The sequence below is a fragment of the Pongo pygmaeus genome, chromosome 11 (assembly GCF_028885625.2).
Source record: "Pongo pygmaeus isolate AG05252 chromosome 11, NHGRI_mPonPyg2-v2.0_pri, whole genome shotgun sequence".
In the NCBI taxonomy this organism is placed as follows: Eukaryota; Metazoa; Chordata; class Mammalia; order Primates; family Hominidae; genus Pongo; species Pongo pygmaeus.
In genome coordinates, this window is record NC_072384.2 from 72,968,973 (window position 1) to 72,991,203 (window position 22,231).

The 22,231-nt window shown below is 42.1% G+C and overlaps 1 protein-coding gene across 3 annotated transcripts; it reads left to right on the top strand.

The window, feature by feature from the left end:
• Positions 1–128: 128 nt before the first annotated feature.
• Positions 129–14,979, top strand: CDCA7 (cell division cycle associated 7). 3 transcript variants are annotated; one of them, XM_054477610.2, is made up of 10 exons: positions 129–1,098; positions 4,824–4,949; positions 5,367–5,603; positions 9,347–9,583; positions 9,940–10,017; positions 10,917–11,111; positions 11,580–11,720; positions 12,388–12,537; positions 13,226–13,362; positions 13,709–14,979. In XM_054477610.2, the coding sequence occupies exons 1-10, from the start codon at positions 1,078–1,080 to the stop codon at positions 13,737–13,739; spliced, it is 1,353 nt and encodes a 450-aa protein (XP_054333585.1). In that variant the 5' UTR covers positions 129–1,077; the 3' UTR covers positions 13,740–14,979. The 3 variants fall into 3 exon arrangements, with proteins under 3 accessions (XP_054333585.1, XP_054333588.1, XP_054333590.1); XM_054477613.2 differs by lacking the exon at positions 13,226–13,362; XM_054477615.2 differs by lacking the exon at positions 5,367–5,603.
• The last annotated feature ends 7,252 nt before the right edge of the window (positions 14,980–22,231 follow it).

Sequence of the window (22,231 nt, forward strand, 5' to 3'; positions counted from 1 at the left end):
AGTTTTGAAATGAGGGGGAAATGCGAATGTTTTCATTTCAAGCGCTGGTTTTAAATGTTAAGAGTATAATTAGTGTCTTCTAAAGAAACTAAATTTACTTTTTCTTCTAGAAGCAAGTTTTTGCTCTTCACACACACAAAAAGCCTCGCTTTATTTCATTTTTTCGTTGTAATGCCAAGTTTGGTTAAAAGGGCAATGAAAAGTATTTCTCGTTCGCACTGACTCAGGGTAGTTCTCAATTCTGAAGACAGAAAAGATCATCAAGCCACAATCGTTCAATCTTTAGTTTCAATCCCCAACAGATAATCGTTAAAGGTTAACTATACTATAGACGTCTTCATCAAGCTGCTGCGGGTTTTCTTCTACTTTGAAAACCACAAGTCTGATGTAAAACAAGTCGGCTTCCCGTGCTTTTTGGAAAGATCAGGATTTAACTCATTTTATTGCTTCAGATAATGGTGTGGTTCCCAGATAAGAGGTGCTACATCCAGGGGCGGTGAACTGGATTATGAAGGGTGGAGTTCGTGCTGGATTCTACGATTTTTTAAACCTTGTAAACCGCACGCAGCAATGAAAGTGCTAAATGCCGTGGTGCGTGACCCGCGCCACCCTCACGCTGCTCTCCTTTACCCCCCAGACTCCACTTTTCCTCCGCCACCACGAAAATTCATGCAAATCAGCCAGCTAACCCCGGGGCAATACGAGCCATTTTCGCGCCACTCGCTCAGGACCGCGCAGCTGCACAAGGAGAGTGGTCGCCGTAGCCCTTAAAGTGCCCCTTTCTCAAAGAGGATTTTAGGAGTGGCCAAGGCTATCCTTTGAGGTCAGAATATATAGGGGGGTCGTGTTTTTTCCAGGGGGCCATCTAGTCTTGCGCCATGTCTAGCCGTTACCACAGCTTGCAGGACCTGTGTCCCAACGCGGGAAAGACAGCCCGAGCCCCGCCCCTCCGGGCCCCGGTCGGCGCGCCCCGCCTGCCCGCCGCGCTGCTGCTGCTCCTCCTGCTGTGGGATCGCTGACCGCGCGGCTGCTCCGCTCTCCCCGCTCCAAACGCCGATCTGGGCACCCGCCACCAGCATGGACGCTCGCCGCGTGCCGGTGAGGGCTGGGCGGGCGAACCCGAGGGGCGGGCGCGGTGGGTGCTGGACGCAAGCGGGCGCGGGGCGACCCTCTCCAACTCCGCAGCCTAGCGCTGCTTTATCAACTGGTGGCCTGCCTAGGCGTTGCCCGCTTGGGCAAGCCCCTGATTTTATGCACCTGGGATAACTGAGGGTCACGTTCCTGCGTGGCGTGCGCACCCGAAGTGCGGGCGGCGTGGAGACTTGAGTCGTTTGCAGGATGGCTAGCAGCGCTGGAAAGCCCTAGGCACGTGCGTCCGCCAAAGGCCAGACAGCGGCCGGGAGGGCTGGCCGGTCCCGATTGTGCCTGCCGGGCAGAGCCGGCCTGCCTGCCCCCTGGGAGGTTGTCCCGCAGCTGCTCAGCCCTTTCCCGCACACAACTCGGAGCCAGTGCGTGGCTCGCCGCGTCTATACCCGCGCTCAGTGGGTGGCCCTTGGGCGCGCACCCCGCCCGGCAAGAGACGCGTCCGCTTCTAACCGCTGAGGGCCAGCGCGTTTGAGGTGTGAGGTCTTGCGAACCGGTCTCCTAGAACTTGGGTTGCGCACGCAGTGTGAAGCGACCGTAGTCCCGGGCGGTGGTTAAGTGCATTTAAAGGGCTTGGTGGGCCAAACCGTTCGCCGACCATTTGCTCGTTTCCCACTTCCTCCACCCCAACCCCCAACCCCCCAGCCTTACTCTTGGCTGCAGGACGTTGCTCTGGGTGGAACGTTACTTTTTGCTCTAACGGAAGCCAGAACGTAGGGTCGGGCTCTTGGAGACGGTAGAAGAGTGGGGGTTGGGTGAAACGGAAGACAATGACATGTTTAAAATAAATATCAGGGGTTAGGGACCCACGCGGGGGAGGACAGGTTCGCGGGGGTGGGTGCGATGGGCGTGGTTTCAGAGCTGAGTCGCCGCCCCGGTGGAGCTGGGCATTGGCTTTCCGAATGAAGAAAACCATGTGTAGCTGGTCTTGGAACCTGACATGCCTGGGTTCAAATTTGAGCCGCCATGGGACTTGAGTAATCCATTTCGCCTTCCTGAGCCTCAGTTTCCTCATTGGCTAAGTGAGAATAACGATAGCACCTTTGTTGCAAAGAATTAAACCTGACGTGGAAGTGTACTTAACATAGTGCCTGGCACGAAAAACGCCTACTATAAATGGTATTAGTTATTACTTACCTGCCAAAGAAGTTCATCTCCGTCTTGACTATTTGCCTTGCTGCTTTTTTTGTGGCTTTTCCTCCAAAGATACATTTGCCTGGTAAATAACTCTTGGCTTGTGCTGACTTGTTAAAGCTCAGCATGTATTTCTCGGACAGCTTCCAATAGAATGCCGCCTTTGAGGCTGTCTGGGGCCTCTGACTGCTTGCAGGTAGATTGATGAGTAAAGGGTGACAATTCCTGCAGTAATGCGAGGAACACTGCTGTTTAAGAAGATGGCAGACTTGAGTTCTCCTTCCTGCCCCTGTGATCTTGCAGTTTATTACACCTTCCTGGGGCCTTGAATATCCTCATCTGGAAAATGGGATCTGAGATCCTTTTCAGCTCCTAACATTCATTGTGTCCCAGGCTGGAGTGCAGTGGCACAATCACAGCTCACTGCAGCCTACCGGGCTCAAGCAGTCTTCCCATCTCAGCCTCCCAAGTAACTGGGATTACATGTGCGCACCGCCACACCCGGCAGATTTTTGTGTTTTTAGTAGAGACGGGGTTTCACCATGTTCCCCACGCTGGTCTCGAACTCGTGGGCTCAAGTGATCCTCCCACCTTGGCTTCCCAAAGCGCTGGGATTACAGGTGTGAGCCACCCCCCTACACATACACCTAACCTTTATATTTAGTAGCTCTACCTTTTACACATTGTCCTGCCTTGTTAAGAGGGCAAAAGACAAAAACTTCCTAAGATGATTGAACAGAGTTTAGTTAGGGGTATAGGGATGTTGGGGGTGCCATCATCATGAAAATAACTTTATTTGCAAGAGACTGAAATGCATAATGTTAGGCAAAGAAGGAGGGCAAGAATGTTCTGGTCACCTGACATCTTACATCTTAGCATATTTTGTAGAATCTATAGCAGAGCTTGCCCTTTCAAAGTTTTCAGTATAAGGAATCACTTCTGCTATTCCATGGCCCCATTTAAGAGAATGAAAACACAGGACCTAATGCAACACTTAAGAAATCTCGTTAAATATTAAGAAATGACAAACCACTATCCTTTTTTTACACAAGATAGATGCCAATTGCATTTTCTGAGAGCAGTGCCAGGCTGTTCAGTATTTATGAATGAATGAAGCATTTCTATATAAGTAATTTGCACTTTATAAAAGGACTTTTAAAAACTTAAGTCTTGTATAGCAAAGGGACAGCAGCAAGAACTGAATGACAGCCTCAAGTAATAGGGTGCTAAAATGGAATCAGGTATCCCACCTGCATTTGGAGTGCTATTTGACCTTTAACTTGGCTCCTTGTACCATATGTTGAAGGGTTTGATGTATTTGCTTTGTAAGGACTTCTGTGGAAATCACGATAGCCCTCTTGATTGGAACGGGGCCTGCTTGGAAGCCTGCCATCTTGAAGTAGAGGTCCTGCCCAGTTTTTGTAGTTTGTGAAATTAGCATCACAGTACATAGCCCAAAGCTTACATAAAAATACCTCATTAGCTTGATTTTGGCTGAGGGAGAAAAATCTTTCTGCCATTTTGTACTTTTGAAATTTCCTTTTAGAAGTACAGTTTAATTTTTTTAAAAAAACCGGTTGGATTTTAGGAGTTTAGCATTAAAATCTGTGGAGCTCAGTATAATGCTAAGAGCTAAAGATTAGGGGCTCATAAAGGTGGGTTGAGAGGTAGCTCTACAGATGTTTGAATAAATTGATAAATGTCTTTACAATTTTCCTGCAAAGGGATCCTTTCTTAGAATTTGACCTGGTTTCTGCCGGGCGCGGTGGCTCACGCCTGTAATCCCAGCACTTTGGGAGGCCGAGGCGGGCGGATCACGAGGTCAGGAGATCGAGACCATTCTGGCTAACACGGTGAAAACCCGTCTCTACTAAAAATACAAAAAATTAGCCCGGCGTGGTGGCGGGCGCCTGTAGTCCCAGCTACTCCGGAGGCTGAGGCAGGAGAATGGTGTGAATCCAGGAGGTGGAGCTTGCAGTGAGCCAAGATCGCGCCACTGCACTCCAGCCTGGGCGACACAGCGAGACTCCGTCTAAAAAAAAAAAAAAAAAAGAATTTGACCTGGTTTTAAAGATTTTTGGGTCCAGGTACAGTAGCTAATGCCTGTAATCCAAGCCCTTTGGGAGGCTCCGGTGGGAGGATCGCTTGAGCCCAGAAGTTTGAGACCAACCTGGACAACATAGCAAGACCCCATCTCTAAAAAAAATAAAATAAGTTAGCTGGGCATGGTGGCACATGCCTGTAGTCCTGTCTACTCAGGAGGCTGAGGCGGGAGGCTTGCTTGAGCTGAGGAGTTCCAGGTTGTAGTAAGCTATGATCTCACCACTGTACTTTAGCCTGGAAGACAGAGCGAGATCCTGCTTCTTACAAAAAAAAGAAAGAAAAAATTTTTTGTAGCAGTTAACAAACTTCCTTTTCTATGTAGGTTATGATAAATGGACATATCTACTCTGTGCTGTTTGAACCTACTAAACTAAAAAAAAATGATGTCTTTAGTTAAATAAAGTAAGCATCACACTTAATAGGATTGCTATTTCCATTTGCAGCAGAAAGATCTCAGAGTAAAGAAGAACTTAAAGAAATTCAGATATGTGAAGTTGATTTCCATGGAAACCTCGTCATCCTCTGATGACAGTTGTGACAGCTTTGCTTCTGATAATTTTGCAAACACGGTAAGTGCTGCCTGAGAATAAACAGAATTGAGTCTGCAGTGCTCAAAATGCCCCAGATGCTTTGTGCGTGATTAAAACTGCTTGCTTTTTGCCTACATTTCTATACAGCCGTTATGAAAATACAGTATGCACTATAATTTCATTTCACTTTTTGCGGTGGTTCTAGGTAGTAATTGTTGGAGGTAGATTAGCTACTTATTCTATCCTTTTGAAATGTCGCCTAACCTAACATGCATGATGATTTGCCATAACAACTCAGAAATCATTTGTAAACCTCTGAACCACTTTTCTTTGTAACAAAAGCTGTTCTCTTGTAGTGCACTTGTAAATGTGATTTGCTCTCTGCACGGTTTATGGAAAATTGGTTCTTGAAAAAGAAAAAAAATGCACAACCACATTTATTTATTTATTTTACAGAAACCTAAATTCAGGTCAGATATCAGTGAAGAACTGGCAAATGTTTTTTATGAGGACTCTGATAATGAATCTTTCTGCGGCTTTTCAGAAAGTGAGGTGCAAGATGTATTAGACCATTGTGGATTTTTACAGAAACCAAGGCCAGATGTCACTAACGAACTGGCCAGTATTTTTCATGCCGACTCTGACGATGAATCATTTTGCGGTTTCTCAGAGAGTGAGATACAAGATGGAATGGTGAGTTTGAGAGTTTCACCAGTTTCAAGAAGTAAGATACATTTAGAGGCATGACATATTTTTAAAAAAATTTTTCTTATGATTTTGATTTTAGTCATGCCAGCAGACTTTGTTGACCTTTTAAAAATTTTGAGTATTTTCCTCGTGTCTTAAAGCAGTGTTTACTAATGTAGTCAGACTTACAAATCATGAACATTTTGTAGGCTCTGAAAATTTGGAAACTGGTAAGATAAAATTGGCCAATCTCCAGATTTTCATTATCACAAAAATCCAGCCTAATCAGGAAGCACACTAGTCCTAAATATTATCTATATTTGCATTTAAGTTCAAGTGCCCAGCCTAGTGCCTGTCATAGAGCAGACCTTTGATAAATGTTGGTCTCATAGTAGATCTGTGGCTGCATCTTGAAAACCTGTGATAACTTATGTGCAGGAGCTCCATTGCAGATAATGACATTGAGGGCCCTTCCTGCTGCTACTTTTGCTCCTTGGTTGGCTTTTCCTATGCACGCTACCTTCCTTTAACTGCTGCTGCCACTCTTGTGCTGTGCCTCGGTCCCACTCTTTCTGAGCATACTGTTTAGTTCTGCACACATTCTCCTGTTCCAAAGACTTTCTCGACAAAGGAAGCAGTGCATTCACTGATAATCAAGTGCATGCTCTTCAACTCACTGGTCTGACATGGATCCACTGCCTGAGGATCACGGTTTGAGTAACATTGATACACGTGGCAGTGCCTGGCCAAGGAGTGTTTTGGTCCAAATCAGTGCTTACTGGAGTTTGTTGCAGGGGGACCAGTCTGCAGATCTGGATGTGACACAAACATTGTCAATAGCCTGAATAATTTCTGGGCAGTGTTTCAGTTCTTTGAAGATACTGTCATGATTAATAAAATGCCAATTCATTATAATTGTTAGGAACTCATGTAAGGTTTTTGTTGTTTTGTACTCTCTCAATCCATGGACACTAAAAGTACAAAAAGCTGTTTGTGGGCATGTAAGACTTTTTTGAGACAGGGTCTTGCACTGTCAACCAGGCTGGAGTGCACTGGTGTGATCATGGCTCACTGCAGCCTCCACCTCCTGGGCTTAAGCGATTCTCCCTCCTCAGCCTACCCAGTAGCTGAGACTACAGGCGTGTGCCACCATGCCTGGGAACTTTTAAAAATTTTTTATAGAGATGTGGGCTCACTTTGTTGTTCAGGCTGGTCTTGAACTCCTAGGCCCAAGCAATCCTCCCGTCTCGGCCTCCAAAAGTGCTGGGATTACAGCCAAGAGCCACCTTGCTGGCCTTGTTAAATATTTTAATGTTAAAACTGAGTCTTTATGGGTGAAATTCTGGGACTTTATGGGTGATTTTTTTTTCTTCTCTCTCTTTTTTTTTTTTTACCTGCAACCATTACCATAGTCAATTTTGGAATACCTTTATGACCCCAAAAAATGACTCTGTACTCGTTAACAGTCACTCCCTATTCTTTCCCAATACCCCCAGCTCCTGGCAACCATCAGTCTGCTTTGTGTTGTCATAGATTAGCCTGTTGTGGATATTTCATAAAAATTGAATCATGATATGTGGTCTTTTGTGACTGGCTTCTTTCACTTAGGATAATGATCTCAAGGTTTATTTATGTTGTGGCATGTGTTAGTTCTTCATTTTATTGCAGAATATTCTGTTGTGTGAATCAACCACATTTGATTTACCCATTCATCAGTTGATGGATAAGTGGGTTGTTTGCACTTTTTTGGCTATTATGAATAATGCTACTGTGAACATTCATGTAGAAGTTTTTCTGTAGACGTATACTCTTAGGTATATACATAGGAGTAGAATTGTGGGTCATGTAGTAACTGTTTAACCTTTTGAGAAATAGACAAAGTGGCTACACCAGTTTACATTCCTACCAGCAGTGTGTGAGGGATACAGTTTCTCCAAATTTTTGCTAATACTTTTTTTTATTTTCCTTTTGCTTTTTTTTTTTGAGACAGAGTCTCACTCTGTCACCCAGGCTGGAGTACAGTGGCATAATTTTGGCTCCTGTAACCACAACCTCCGCCTCCTGGGTTCAAGCGATTCTTGTGTCTCAGCCTCCAAGTAGCTGGGACTACAGGTGCGTGCCACCACACCTGGCTAATTTTTTATGTTTTTAGTAGAGACAGGGTTTTGCCATCTTGGCCAGGCTGGTCTCGAACTCTTGACCTCAGGTGATCTGCCCATCTCAGCCTCCCAAAGAGCTGGGATTACAGATGTAAGCCACCCTACCCAGCCTTCTTTTGCTTTTTAGCTCTACTATGAAGTGGTGTCTTATTATGTTTTGTGTTTTTTTGTTTGTTTGTTTTTTGTTTTTTTTTTTGGGAGACGGAGTCTTGCTCTGTATCCCAGGCTGGAGTGCAGTGGTGTGATCTCAGCTCACTGCAACCTCCGCCTCCTGGGTTCAAGCGATTCTCTTGCCTCAGCCTCCCAAGTAGCTGGGATTACAGGCATGTGCCACTGTGCCTGGCTAATTTTTGTATTTTTAGTAGAGACGGGGTTTCACCATGTTGGCCAGACTGGTGTCAAACTCCTGACGTCAGGTGATCTGCCTGCCCCGGCCTTCCAAAGTGCTGGGATTATAGGCATGAGCTACTGCACGCAGCGTCTCATTGTGATTTTGATTTACATTACCCTATGGCTAATTTGGATAAATTTTTAATGATGAAAACCTATATTAGTTTTGGAATCTGGAAATATTTTTATTTTGAGCTTCTAAAAGTAGATTAGAGAAGTACCTAGAGAAGTCAAATTTATAGATAGAAAACAGGATGATGGTTGCCGGGGCGGAGGGAAAGAGGGAATGAGGAATTACTGTTTAATGGGTATGGATGGAGTTTTAGTTAGAGAAGATGAAAACATTCTGGAGATGGATGGTGGTGATGGCTGCACAACAATGTGCATGTATTTAATGCCATTGACCTGTATACTTAGAAATGGTTAAAATGATAAATCTTATGTATATTTTATTATATATTTTTTAAAGTAGAGAATTGAGATATGTTAATATAATTTAATATTGCCATAAACATTGAAGCCATATTTGTAGGGGAACACATTTTTTTCCCTTTTTTTTTTTCAAGACAGGGTCTGGCTCTGTAACCCAGGCCTGGCATACAGTGGCACGAACATGGCTCACTGAGCCTCTGCCAACTGGGCTCAAGCCATCCTCCCACCTCAGCCTTCCAAGTAGCTGGGACCACAGGCGTGTGCCATCATGCCCAGCTAATTTTTGTATTTTTTTTTTGCAGAGACGGGGTTTCACGATGTTGCCCAGGCTGGTTTCGAACTCCTAGGCTCAAGTGATTCACCCGCCTCAACTTCCCAAAGTGCTGGGATTACAGACGTTAGCCACTGCACCCAGCCAGGAGAACACATTTGTTCTTGTCAGAATTCTTTTAAAATACGTAAAGATCTGTTTCTAAAGCAATGAAAAGCAGGTGGTAGGAATTTTAACATTTAAAAAAAGGCTCAGAACCACAGGCCTAGGGACTATGAAAATAGCTTATAACAATGTGGTCCAGATAGGCTACTTGGAATTAAACTGCACTCTGTTGATTGTTGTACTCTTTGTGGTTCCTGATTTTGTTACCCAGAGGTGTCAATGTTCAGTTAAAATTCATTTCATACAAATGTCTCATTGAAAAGGGACTTTGTAGTCATACTGATGCAGCTTGTCTGCTGATCAAGTCCTAATGACTCAATTGTTGTGATTAGAGGCTGCAGTCAGTTCGGGAAGGCTGTAGGACCCGCAGCCAGTGCAGGCACTCTGGACCTCTCAGGGTGGCGATGAAGTTTCCAGCACGAAGTACCAGGGGAGCAACCAACAAAAAAGCAGAGTCCCCCCAGCCCTCAGAGAATTCTGTGACTGATTCCAACTCCGATTCAGAAGATGAAAGTGGCATGAATTTTTTGGAGAAAAGGGCTTTAAATATAAAGCAAAACAAAGCAATGGTAGGTATCTGACCTTGTGTTAGAATTAATTTTTCCTCTCTTAGCAACTCATTACTTAAATCTGTTCCATCACGCAAAAAAGTTATTTTTTTCTGTTACATGAAGAAAAAGTTATTTTTGTTTACCTGTGAAGTCTTCAATGTGTGCCTCAAAATGTGTTTCTTTCCCTGAACTACTTTTTTTAATCTGTTAAAGGCCTGGTTAAGTGTATAGGGGAAATCAGAAACTTTGAATGTGTCAGCTTACTGTCAAATATAAAACCATGAGATGTACTTGAGTATTTTCCAGAAGTTAGTTGCTCATTTTCAACAGTTATTCTAAGCCTATGATATCAGTTTAATTTCCTCCCTTTTTAGCTTGCAAAACTCATGTCTGAATTAGAAAGCTTCCCTGGCTCGTTCCGTGGAAGACATCCCCTCCCAGGCTCCGACTCAGTAAGTACCAGTCCTTGTTTATATATAGTAGTGTTTTGGGCACACCTAAGGTAGATCTGTGTTGTATTTAAAAATCTAATTTCTTTATTTGTGTGGCCTTCTAGACAAACGAAGGGGACCTAGAGGAAACCCCCTGACAGATCTCTGGATGATCCTCCTTGAATCCTGGGCAGTTTGGTCTCTCCTTGCTGTGCTCCTGTGGCACTAAACTCCTTTTGATTGGTTATTTCTTTCCTTCCCAGCTAGACTAAGCCCCTCATGGGCAGGTAATGAAGATTGAAAACTTTTTTCTGTTCTCCAGTGTGAGCACATTCCTCCTACATGGTAGATGTGCAATAGATGTTTTTAAAATTGGAGAATGAAAATAAAAGAAGAAAATCACAATTTCTTATCAAGTCATAGCTTGGTATCATATACAGTTGCATTCTGATGAATTAAGCTGGTACAACTCAGGGAGATTTGGTGTGTCTGCTGTGATAGAAAAGATTTCTTTTTCCTGCCTTTCCCTGAGGAAAGGAAAGATAGAAAGAGGGAAACCCTACAGATACCCCTCTATTTTGCAGTGTAGAAACTGAATGTGTTTCTACAGGGTCAAGAGACATCAGAGAAAATATTTTTTTTTAGAACAGAAGATCATTTCTTACATCTTCATTAAGTGAAAGAATAAATAGCTCATCTCTCAAGTTGAAAGAAACTGGGCTTGGTATTACAAAAGCAAAATTAAGATGGCCATATAGGTTTTAGGCTCATTTTGCCATGCATTATGCAAAGGACAAAAAAAAAGAAAAAATAGAGTTCTCTTTACTTAAAACATCCTTAAGGAGAAGCTATGAATTCCCCAAAGTACTACTTCTCTTTGTTATGGAATAAATGGATTCCCTTGTGCGTGCTTTGTTTAGCAATCAAGGAGACCGCGAAGGCGTACATTCCCAGGTGTTGCTTCCAGGAGAAACCCTGAACGGAGAGCTCGTCCTCTTACCAGGTCAAGGTCCCGGATCCTCGGGTCCCTTGACGCTCTACCCATGGAGGAAGAGGAGGAAGAGGATAAGTACATGTTGGTGAGAAAGAGGAAGACCATGGACGGCTACATGAATGTGAGTTCTCCGCATTGGTACTTGCTCTTCTGATTCTCATCTTCGGTAGGCCTAGCATCATACACAGCACAGGTACACACACATCTTTAACACCAGGCGATCCATAGTAAATGTTTTCCTCTAACCACTCAGAATTGTAAACGTCACATAAGCTTACTTGGTAATTTTATTAGCAGGTGAGAATTGGGTTTACTTCATCTCTTCTTAATTGTAGGCATCGTTTCCAAAATGTCCAGTTATGGCTACAGTAAGCATATGGCCTGTTCCCCTACCATAAGCTCTAGGAGAGATATCCAGGTTGAAGTTTGTGTGAAGAAATTACAAGTCAAGTATCTGAGATTCAAAGCTGGGGAGAGCCAGTTTTGAATCTCTGTGTTTCATATTTGAATCTCTGTTTTTCAGTTTTGAATCTCTTTCAATCAGTTTTTCAGTTTTGAAGCTCTGTGTTTTGTGTTCCTTGTAATGCAGGAAGATGACCTGCCCAGAAGTCGTCGCTCCAGATCATCCATGACCCTTCCACATATAATTCGCCCAGTGGAAGAAATTACAGAGGAAGAGTTGGAGAACATCTGCAGCAATTCTCGAGAGAAGATATATAACCGTTCACTGGTGAGAGCCTCTAAATTACACCTGAGAATGTAAACATCTGTGAGAGGAAGAGAGCTTCTCTGTCCCTAAGTGTTGCCCAGGTTCTAAAGGGCCTAGCATGTGAAATATGTGCCTATATGTTTTTTTCACACAAGGAAGGAGAAGTTTTACAGTATCCCTGGGATTTAGCCCTCTTTTACAGTGGAATTATCTGCTTAGTAAGTCTGTAGTCGTGGTAAATCTTTTCTCCTAATTTAGAAATCAATTCATTCAACATATATTTATACATAGCTAGGTGCTGGGGTGTGGTGGTACACCAAAGATAAAAGTGGATTTGGGTAGGTTATTTTTTAATAAGACCTTTTCTTAAAGGAAAGTGGTTTTACCACACCAGGCTAATTTTTATATTTTTAGTGGAGATGGGGTTTTGCCATATTGCCCAGGCTGGTCTTGAACTCCTTGGCTCAAGCGATCCACTCTCCTCAGTCTCCCAGAATGCTGGGATTACAGGTGTGAGCCACTGCACCTGGTTGAGTTATTTTTCATACCCTGGCATGTACATGTGTATGCAGAGATTCATAGACAAAATGTAAGCCTATACTACGAAGAGGGACATTCTGTAAATATGCCATTTTCTCTGTTGAAAAACAGTGTTTTTTTTGTTTTTTTCTTAATTGCTTATTTGTAGGGCTCTACTTGTCATCAATGCCGTCAGAAAACTATTGATACCAAAACAAACTGCAGAAACCCAGACTGCTGGGGCGTTCGAGGCCAGTTCTGTGGCCCCTGCCTTCGAAACCGTTATGGTGAAGAGGTCAGGGATGCTCTGCTGGATCCGGTAGGTGCCTGCCAGGGGTTGGTCCTGTGGGCTTGAAGGTCAGCCACAAACTGTGATGAGGCCAGAAAAAGGCATTGGTGAAGGGGTGGGGCCCTTTCTGTTATAGGGTGCTCTTCTTTTTTTTTAAGATGGAGTCTCATTCTGTTGCCAGGCTGGAGGGCAGTGGCGCAATCTCAGCTCACTGCAACCTCCTCCTCTCGGGTTCAAGCGATTCTCCTGCCTCAGCCTCCCAAGTAGCTGGGACTACAGGCACGCGCCACCACACCCAGCTAATTTTTGTATTTTTAGTAGAGACGGGGTTTCACCACGTTGGCCAGGATGGTCTTGATCTCTTGACCTCGTGATTCACCCGCCTCCAGCCTCCTAAAGTGCTGGGATTACAGGTGTGAGCCACCACGCCCGGCCCAGGGTGCTCTTAATTCAGAACACAAATGAATTCAGAGTGATGGTGCTGCATAGGCATGAGCCACTTCTACGATACTCGGGTCTGAACTGTCCCTAGGAAGTTGCTGCTCCATTTATCCCTGGTAGCTGCTTGTAACTTCCACTCCTGGAAGGAAGCATTAGGCATGACTAATACATATTAATCATATAAATTTTTAACCATAAAGAAGGGGTTAAATGTAATGTAGATAAGTTGGCGGGGAGGTAAGGTTTAACTTCACTGTGCCGTTTGACAATCCTCCAGAACTGGCATTGCCCGCCTTGTCGAGGAATCTGCAACTGCAGTTTCTGCCGGCAGCGAGATGGACGGTGTGCGACTGGGGTCCTTGTGTATTTAGCCAAATATCATGGCTTTGGGAATGTGCATGCCTACTTGAAAAGGTAGTGGGTGTTTTTTTTTCTCTTCCACATCTGAATTTTATATTCATTTATGTCTTAATGAAAAGATGATAGATGTCAGAAGAGTGGTTATCTCTGGTTATCTTCCAGTGGAGACTGACTGGAACACAGGAAGGGATGGGAACATTTTCTGTCTTCACTTAGGTGGTGGTAACATGGGTAGGTGGGTGTGTATGAAAAAGTCAGATTATATACTTGAAGATGTGTGCACCTGACCATAGTGATGTTATAACTCAATAAAAATGTTTTTAAAAATGAATTAGGCTTTCAAAAGAGAATTCTTTGGTTGAAAACTATGTCCTGACACGTTTCCTTTTGTTTTTCACAGCCTGAAACAGGAATTTGAAATGCAGGCATAATATCTGGAAAATTTGCTGCCTGCCTTCTACTTCTCAAATCTTTCTTGTAAAAGTTTCCAATTTTTTCACTGAAACCTGAGTTAAAAATCTTGATGATCAGCCTGTTTCATAAGAAACTCCAATCAAGTTAATCTTAGCAGACATGTGTTTCTGGAGCGTCACAGAAGGTATATTGCTAGTTACACTTTGCCCTCCTGCAGTTTCTTCTCTGCTCCCAACCCCCATCTCATAGCATCCCCGTCTATTTCCAATGCTCCTCTCCAACCGCTTAGTTTGTGAATTTCTTTTAAATTACAGTTTTATGAAAGCATATTTTATTTACTTGGTGTTGAAATAGCCCTCATAAAACCTAAGCACTTGGAAACACAATAACAGTATTAACTAACTAGATCTATTGAATTTCAGAGAAGAGCCTTCTAACTTGTTTATACAAAAACGAGTATGATTTAGCATTCATACCAGTTGAAATTTTTAATAGAATCAAGGCACAAAAGTCTTAAAACCATGTGGAAAAATTAGGTAATTATTGCAGATTGATGCCTCTCAATCCCTAGTATTGCGCTTATGTTACAAGTTGTTGTCACAGTTGAGACTTAATTTCTCCTAATTTCTTCTGCCCGAAGGGTAAGTGGTGCGTCCAGCTTACACAATCATGATTCAAAGGTTGGTGGGCAATGTAATACTTAAAATAATGATGGAAGAGCTATCTGGAAATTATGAGTAAGCTGATTTGAATTTTCAGTATAAAACTTTAGTATAATTGTAGTTTGCAAAGTTTATTTCAGTTCACATGTAAGGTATTGCAAATAAATTCTTGGACAATTTTGTATGGAAACTTGATATTAAAAACTAGTCTGTGGTTCTTTGCAGTTTCTTGTAAATTTATAAACCAGGCACAGGGTTCAAGTTTAGATTTTAAGCACTTTTATAACAATGATAAGTGCCTTTTTGGAGATGTAACTTTTAGCAGTTTGTTAACCTGACATCTCTGCCAGTCTAGTTTCTGGGCAGATTTCCTGTGTCAGTATTCCCCCTCCTCTTTGCATTAATCAAGTTATTTGGTAGAGGTGGAATCTAAGTGTTTGTATGTCCAATTTACTTGCATGTGTAAACCATTCCTGTGCCATTCAATGTTTGATGCATAATTGGACCTTGAATCGATAAGTGTAAATACAGCTTTTGATCTGTAATGCTTTTATACAAAAGTTTATTTTAATAATAAAATGTTTGTTCTAACTTGTCTGCTTTTTTAAAAATAATCTTACTGTACTTAATTCTAATTTTTTCCTCATATTTAAATAAAAGGCCATTTCCACCTTTTCTAAAAAAGTCTCCCTTTTGACTGAAGTTTCTGAAGTTCTAAGGTCAGCTCGTTTGAAAGGACCTCACTAGGTGACAGGACTAATACCTGTGATCAGAAAATGGGCTGAGACAACCACAGTGCCTGATCGAAAACAATACGTGCCCATGAAGTTTTGTAGTGTTTTCTTTTCTTTCATGATGTGCTTTGCAATACCTGGCTTACTTTTATCAACCATTCAAACATACATTAAATGCATGCTATGCCTTGAGGCTTGTTCCAGGACTGTGAGAATCAAAACAAAAAAGGCATGGTCTAAAAGCTCTCATAGCCCAATTCTTTTTTTATTTTTTATTTTTTGTAGAGACAGGTCTTGCTATGTTGCTCAGGCTGGTTTCAAACTCCTGGGCTCAAGGGATGCTCCTGCCTCAGCCTCCCAAAGTCATAAGATTACAGGCAAGAGCCACCACCACACTGGCTGTTCAATTCTTTAGACCAGGGGTTGGCAAACTACAGCCTGTGGGCTACCTGCTGCTGCAGACTTTATTCATATGGCATATGAACTAAATATTTTTTTTTTTTTCCATTATGGAAAGGGTTGTTAAATAAGCAGAGACAATATGGTTCACAAAACCTAAGATGTTTACAACCTGGCACTTCACAGAAAAAGTTTGCTGTGTCTGTTCTAGAGTTATTTGAGAAGCCATGTTTACCCCATACTCATCTTGGGAGAAGAACAAGCTAAATGAAGTTGTACAACTGGTATTCTATGTAGATCAAAAAGAAATCAGTAACTTTGTTTTTGTAAACTTTTTGGGTCTTAACCCAAATTATAATCCAACCTTATTGGATATGTAACTGGGGAGCTTAAATGTTCAGAGTTCATATAAATTGACGCTTATTTAGAAAAGTTCAGGTGATACCATGTTTTAATAGGAAGTAGAACTAATGGTGGTTTTCATTAAAAATTAACTATAACAGTTGATTTGGATGCCTTATCCTTAAAGGATTTACAATCTAATGGGGGAACTAAGATGAAAACCCAAAAATAATGTTCTCAGCAGGAATGAAGGGAAAAAAACAAATTGGCATTTTCCCATTATCAGACATTTTAAAACATGGGTGAGCTACTGGGTTTTGTGATGATCCCATTTTATACTAAGGAGCCTTAGGTTAGTTGCCCAGCCTCAGCCTCGACTGTGGGAGCCCACAGGGCCCACTGCAGAGCTCCACAGGCCTTCCTGAGTGGAGAGAACTCTGGTTTTCACAGCTAGCTGTGAAAAGTGGTGTTAGGGTGGCTGTGCCCAGGAACTGCTTTCATATTTGTTTCTTCAACCTGAGATAGAGTTTTCTGAGGTAGAGATGGTATCTATGTTTTGATTCTTACTTAGGAGTTAAGAAATGAAATATGAACTAAAAAGGCTTTCACAATGAAGGGCAAAGGCTGCAGTTAGAGTGTTTTGCTGGAAAGTTTTGTTTTTGTTTCGTTTTGCTTTTAGAAGAAAGTGAGAGGGGACTTCTGATTGCCCCAGGAAGGAAATGAGGTCACTGGGAGAATGGAACTAGAGGTCTCAGTGCTTTAGGAGAAGATGGGAGTATGGGGACAGTATTAGGTACTCAGTCCTGAGGGGAATAGGAGGTTTTATGTTAATGCTAACCTCACATCCATTAGGTGTCTGAAAGAATGGGGAAGTAAATCCAGATAAGTTGAGAAAAATGCCCAGTATCACACAGCTCCAAAGAGGCAAAGCTAGGCCAAACACCAGAGAGAGGACTTTATTCTTTTTTTCCCTCTTTAAGCTGACTTTGCCTTAGGAGTCAAAGAAGAAGAGCGGGTTGTTGATAAGGTTCTGGCAGGGAGAACAAGGGCATCTTGGGTGCTGGGTCCAGCCTGGCTGATGTGGCTTACTGTAGGAACCCTACTGAACAGGGAGGCTGGCAGGGCTGGAAGGGGTCTGAGTGTTTGTGTGGATCAGGGGGTTGCACTGGGGGCGAAGAAGGGTGGAGAGCAGGTTCAGAAGGAATGAGGCGGTGGGACAGTAGGAAACCAGGGCCTTGGATGATCCTGCATGGATGTTAGAAACCCCCGAAGTTTTAACTGAAGGGCATGGGAATCCTGTGGGTGGAGAAGGACTCCTTAGATAACTACAAGGTTGGGGAAGGAGGAGGAAAAGCAGGGGGCAAGAAAACTTTCTAGGAGCCGTTGCTGTGAGACAACGGAAGAGGGACTAGAGCTTGGGGTGGCAGTAAAGAGCCAGGAATCTGACTGGGACTATAAGGGATGGACTCCTGATTGCAGAGGAACTGGCACATTCCAGAGAAAGTCCTTTATCTGTTATAACATCCAGGTGATGTAAGCATTTGAGGGAAGGAGCAAGGAACAAAAGAGATACCACTCAAAGCTGAAAGCCATGAACATTTTGTTTTTTTCCAATCTGTATTTTGTTTTATATGGTAGCACTTACACTACATGTGCAACTATTAGCATTAAAATTTGGCCCCAGTGTGGTCTTTGTTTTCTGGTAAGATCCAATGTTACAGGCTCACTCTTACACATTCTCTACCCTAAGCCTGGAGTCAGCCATTTCTCCCAAGTGCTTTGTTTTCAAAACATTTCTTTTATATCTATCTATTAATTTTTGGTATATTTGTGTATATATACATATATACACATGCATACATATGCTTATACATACTGGTATTTATATGTAAAATTAACAATAATGTGGCTATGTATACATATGGCTTCAGAATTATAATATATGTATATATTATAATACATGTAGAATATAAAATTGTATATTAAATTATATAATTTAAAGTTATATATTAAAATATATAATATAAAATTAATATGTAATATAAAATTATAATTATATAATAATTATATGGTAACACAGAATTATAGTACATATAATATGGCTTCAGTATAATTAGGCTGGGCGCACTTGGCTCATACCTATAATCCCAGCACTTTGGGAAGCTGAGGCGGGAGGATTGCTTGAGCCGAGGAGTTCAAAACCATCCTGGGCAACATAGTGAGACCCTGTCTCTACAAAAAATAAAAAATTAGGCCCTGATTTTTAAAATGTAAACATTATATATATATATAATTTTTACCCTCCTATTGCCTTTCAGATAAATGGTAGCATACTACTTACTACATACTCTTTTTATCCTGCCTTTTTCACTTAACTATATATATGGGAGATAAACTTAATTTTATTATACAAAGAATTCTGGCCGGGAGCAGTGGCTCATGCCTGTAATCCCAGCACTTTGAGAGGCCGAGGGGGGTGGATCACCTGAGGTCATGAGTTTGAGACCAGTCTGGCCAACGTGGTGAAACCCCAGCTCTACTAAAAATACAAAAATTAGCTAGGCCTGGTGGCAATGTAATCTCAGGTACTTGGGAGGCTGAGGCTCAAGGATTGCTTGAACCTGGGAGATGGAGGCTGCAGTGAGCCAAGATCGTGCCACTGTACTCTAGCCTCAGCAAGAGAGTGAGACTCTGACTCAAAAGAAAAAAAAAACAAAGAATTCTGAAGTTATAATCAGTACTCACAAGTATGAACATGGAATTAAGCTTTAGAGTTTCAGAGGAAAAAAATATTGTAGATAATTGTTTTCTGTTCTACTCAAATGCCCAAGGACAGACTATTCTGTGGGCTCATGCTAGGAAAGTCAAATTTCGGCCGGGCTCAGTGGCTCATGCCTGTAATCCCAGCACTTTGAGAGGCCAAGGTGGGCGAATCACTTGAGGTCAGGAGTTTGAGACCAGCCTGGCCAAAATGGTGAAACCCAACCCAGTCTCCACTAAAAACACAAAAATTAGACAGGTGTGGTGGTATGTGCCTGTAATCCCAGCTACTCGGGAGGCTGAGGCAGGAGAAGCAGGAGAATCGTTTGAACCTGGGAGGCGGAAGTTGCCATGAGCAGAGATTGTGCCACTGCTCTCCAGACTCAGTCTCAAAAAAAAAAAAAAAAAAAAGTAAAATTTATTCTCCCCACACACTTAGTAGGCAAGCCATATCAACAGAAACCAGTATTTCAGTTTTATTTTTATTTGGTTTTCCATACTTTAATAGACTAATCCTTAAGTTTGTCTTCTAAATTGAATAGCTATAAATGTTTTTCACTGCTTAATGACCATCCACTGTGTTTTCTTGAGATGGAGTCTCGCTTTGCCCCAGGCTGGAGTACAGTGGCACAATCTTGGCTCACTGCAACCTCCGCCTCCCGGGTTCAAGTGATTCTCCTGCCTCAGCCTCCCAAGTAGCTGGGATTACAGGCGCCCACCACCACACCTGGCTAATTTTTGTATTTTTAGTAGACACAGGGTTTCTCCCCATGTTGGCCAGGCTGGTCTTGAACTCCTGACCTCAAGTGATCCACCTGCCCTCAGCTTCCCAAAGTGCTGGGATTACAGCCGTGAGCCACCATGCATGGCCTGTTTTTTTTTGTTTTTTTTTTTAAAGTCGTAATCACCACTGGCACTTGCCTGAATTTCCAAGATGTGACCATTTTGAGTACCCTAGTGCTTAAGGAGGAAAAATATGTAAATAAAATTCCTTTATGCAAATGCTTTCTGCAACTCTCATTGCCAGCCAAATTCTTGTAAATCATGATAAACAGATGCTACTGAACTAAATGAGTAAGTAAAATTATGGAGACAGATTCTATTTGTCTTATTTTTCAGTGTTGGGGAGGGAGAAAAGGATATTAACTAAATTTTTTCTGTGCATGATGATTCGGGCAGACACCAAGAACTCTATTAATTGATTTCAGCAAGGCAGGATTTGGGACTCCGCTAGAGAGCTGCCCCTGGTAAGGGAAAAGGTCTATTGCAACTTTGCTTGACCAGAGAACTGGGTTTGGAAACAATTCAATATCAAGCTTGCTAGGTCTCTGCCTATTGTTCAGCTTTTTGTTGTTTTTTTTCGCCAACGTTTAAAAAAATTGTAGTAAAATTCACATAACATAAAATTTACCACTTTAACCGTTTCAAAGTATACAACTAGGTGGCTTCCAGTACATTCACAATGTTGTGCAACCATCATCACTATGTAACACTAGAAAACATTTTCATCACTCCCAAAAGAAACCTCGTCGGCATTAAAAAATCACTCTCCTTTTTTTCCTCTCTCCAACCCATGAGAACCTATTGCTTTCTGTCTCTATGGATTTGCTTATATTCTGGACATTTGGAAACACACAGTATGTTGCTTTTTGTATCTGGCTTTTTTGTTTTTCTAAACAGACACAGGGTCTTTAAGTTAGTGTCACTCAGGGCGGAGTGCAGCAGTGTGTGATCATAGCTCACTGCATCCTGGAACTCCTGGACTCAAGCAATCATGTCACCTCAGCCTCCCAAGTAGCTGGGAATTACAAGCATGAGCTACCACACCAAGCAGGGTTCTTTCACTTACTAATTCATTCATGTTAGGCCGGGTGCAGTGGCTCATGCCTGTAATCCCAGCACTTTGGGAGGCTGAGGCAGGTGGATCACTTGAGTCAGGAGTTTCAGACCAGCCTGGTCAACATGGTGAAATCCTGTCTCTACTGAAAATATAAAAATTAACCAGGCGTGGTGGCGGGTGCCTGTAATCCCAGCTACTTGGGAGGCTGAGGCATGAGAATCGCTGGAACTCGGGAGGCAGAGGTTGTAGTGAGCCTAGACTGCACCATTGCACTCCAGCCTGGGTGACAAGAGCGAGACTCTGTGTTAAAAAAAAATTAATGAATAAGATTCATCCATGTTGTATGTATCATCATTTTATTCCTCTTCATGCCCAAATATTCCATTGTATGGATATACCACAATTTATCCATATATCAGTTGGTGGACATTTTGGTTGTTTTCACCTTTTGGCTAGTGTGAATAGTGCGGCTATGAACATTTCACTTACACATTTTAGTTTGAACACCTAATTTCAGTACTCTTTGGTATATACCTAGGAGTGGAATCACTGAATCATGTGGTAATTGTATGTTTAACTTTCTGAGGAGCTACCAAACTTTTTCTTAGTGGCTGCACCATTTTACATTTCCACTAGTAATGTGTGAGGGCTCCAGTTTCTCCACGTCCTTGCCAGCACTTGTTATTTTCTGGTTTGTGTGTTTGTTTTATAGACATCCTAGTAGGCATGAAATGGTATTTCATTGTGATTTTGGATTCCATTTCTTAATGACAGATGATGTAGAGCATACTTTTATGTGCTTTTTGGCCATTGGATTATCTTTGGAAAAACGTCTACTTCAGCCATTTGCCCATTTTATTTATTTATTTATTTATTTTTTATTTATTTATTTAAGAGACAGGGTCTTGCTGTGTCACCCAGGCTGGAGTACAGTGGCATGAGCATAGCTGACTGCAGCCTCAAACTCTTGGGCTCAAGTGATCCTCCTACTTGGCCTCCCAAAGCACTGGGATTACAGGCGTGAGCTACTCAGACTCTTTGCCCATTTTAAATTGGTTTCTTTTCTTTTTGTTTTGAGTTTTATGAGTTCTTTATATATTCTGGATATTAGATCTTTAGCAGATATGTGATTTGCAATTATTTTCTCCCATTTCTGTGGGTTTTCCACTTTTATTTTTAACAGCTTTATAGAGATATAATTCACATACCATACAAACATTTGAAATGCTCCGTTAAAGAATACAATCAATGGTTTTTAGCATATCCACAGATATGTAGAACCATCACTACTGTCAACTTTAGAACATTTTCAGCACCTCAGGAAGAAACCCTGTATCCTTTAGCTATTATCCCTACCTCTCATCCCTGCTTCCACTAGGTCTAAGCAACCACCAACCTGTTAATACTTTCTGTCTGTATAGCTTCCCCTGTTTTGGACTTTCATATGAATAGAATCATAAAGTATGTGGACTTTTGTGGCTGACTTCTTTCATGTGGCGCATAGTGTTTTCAATGTAATCCATGTTATAGCGTGTATGAGTACTTCATTTCTTTTTATGGCCAAATAATATTCCATTGTGTGGGAATATCACATTGTCATTTGCCCACTGATGAGCATTTGGGTTGCTTCTACTTTTTGGGTATTATGAATAATGCTGATATAAACATGTCCAAGTTTCTGTATGCACATATATTTTCATTTCGCTTAAGTATATATCCAGGATTAGAATTGCTGGGTAATATGGTAACAGTTTTTAATTGTTTGAGGAACT

Coding starts and splice junctions, on each gene's coding strand:
- CDCA7 (XM_054477610.2), top strand. CDS start 1,078: ATGGACGCTCGCCGCGTGCCG. Junction 1,099..4,823: donor TGGACGCTCGCCGCGTGCCG/GTGAGGGCTGGG, acceptor TTCCATTTGCAG/CAGAAAGATCTCAGAGTAAA. Junction 5,604..9,346: donor GTGAGATACAAGATGGAATG/GTGAGTTTGAGA, acceptor TGTTGTGATTAG/AGGCTGCAGTCAGTTCGGGA.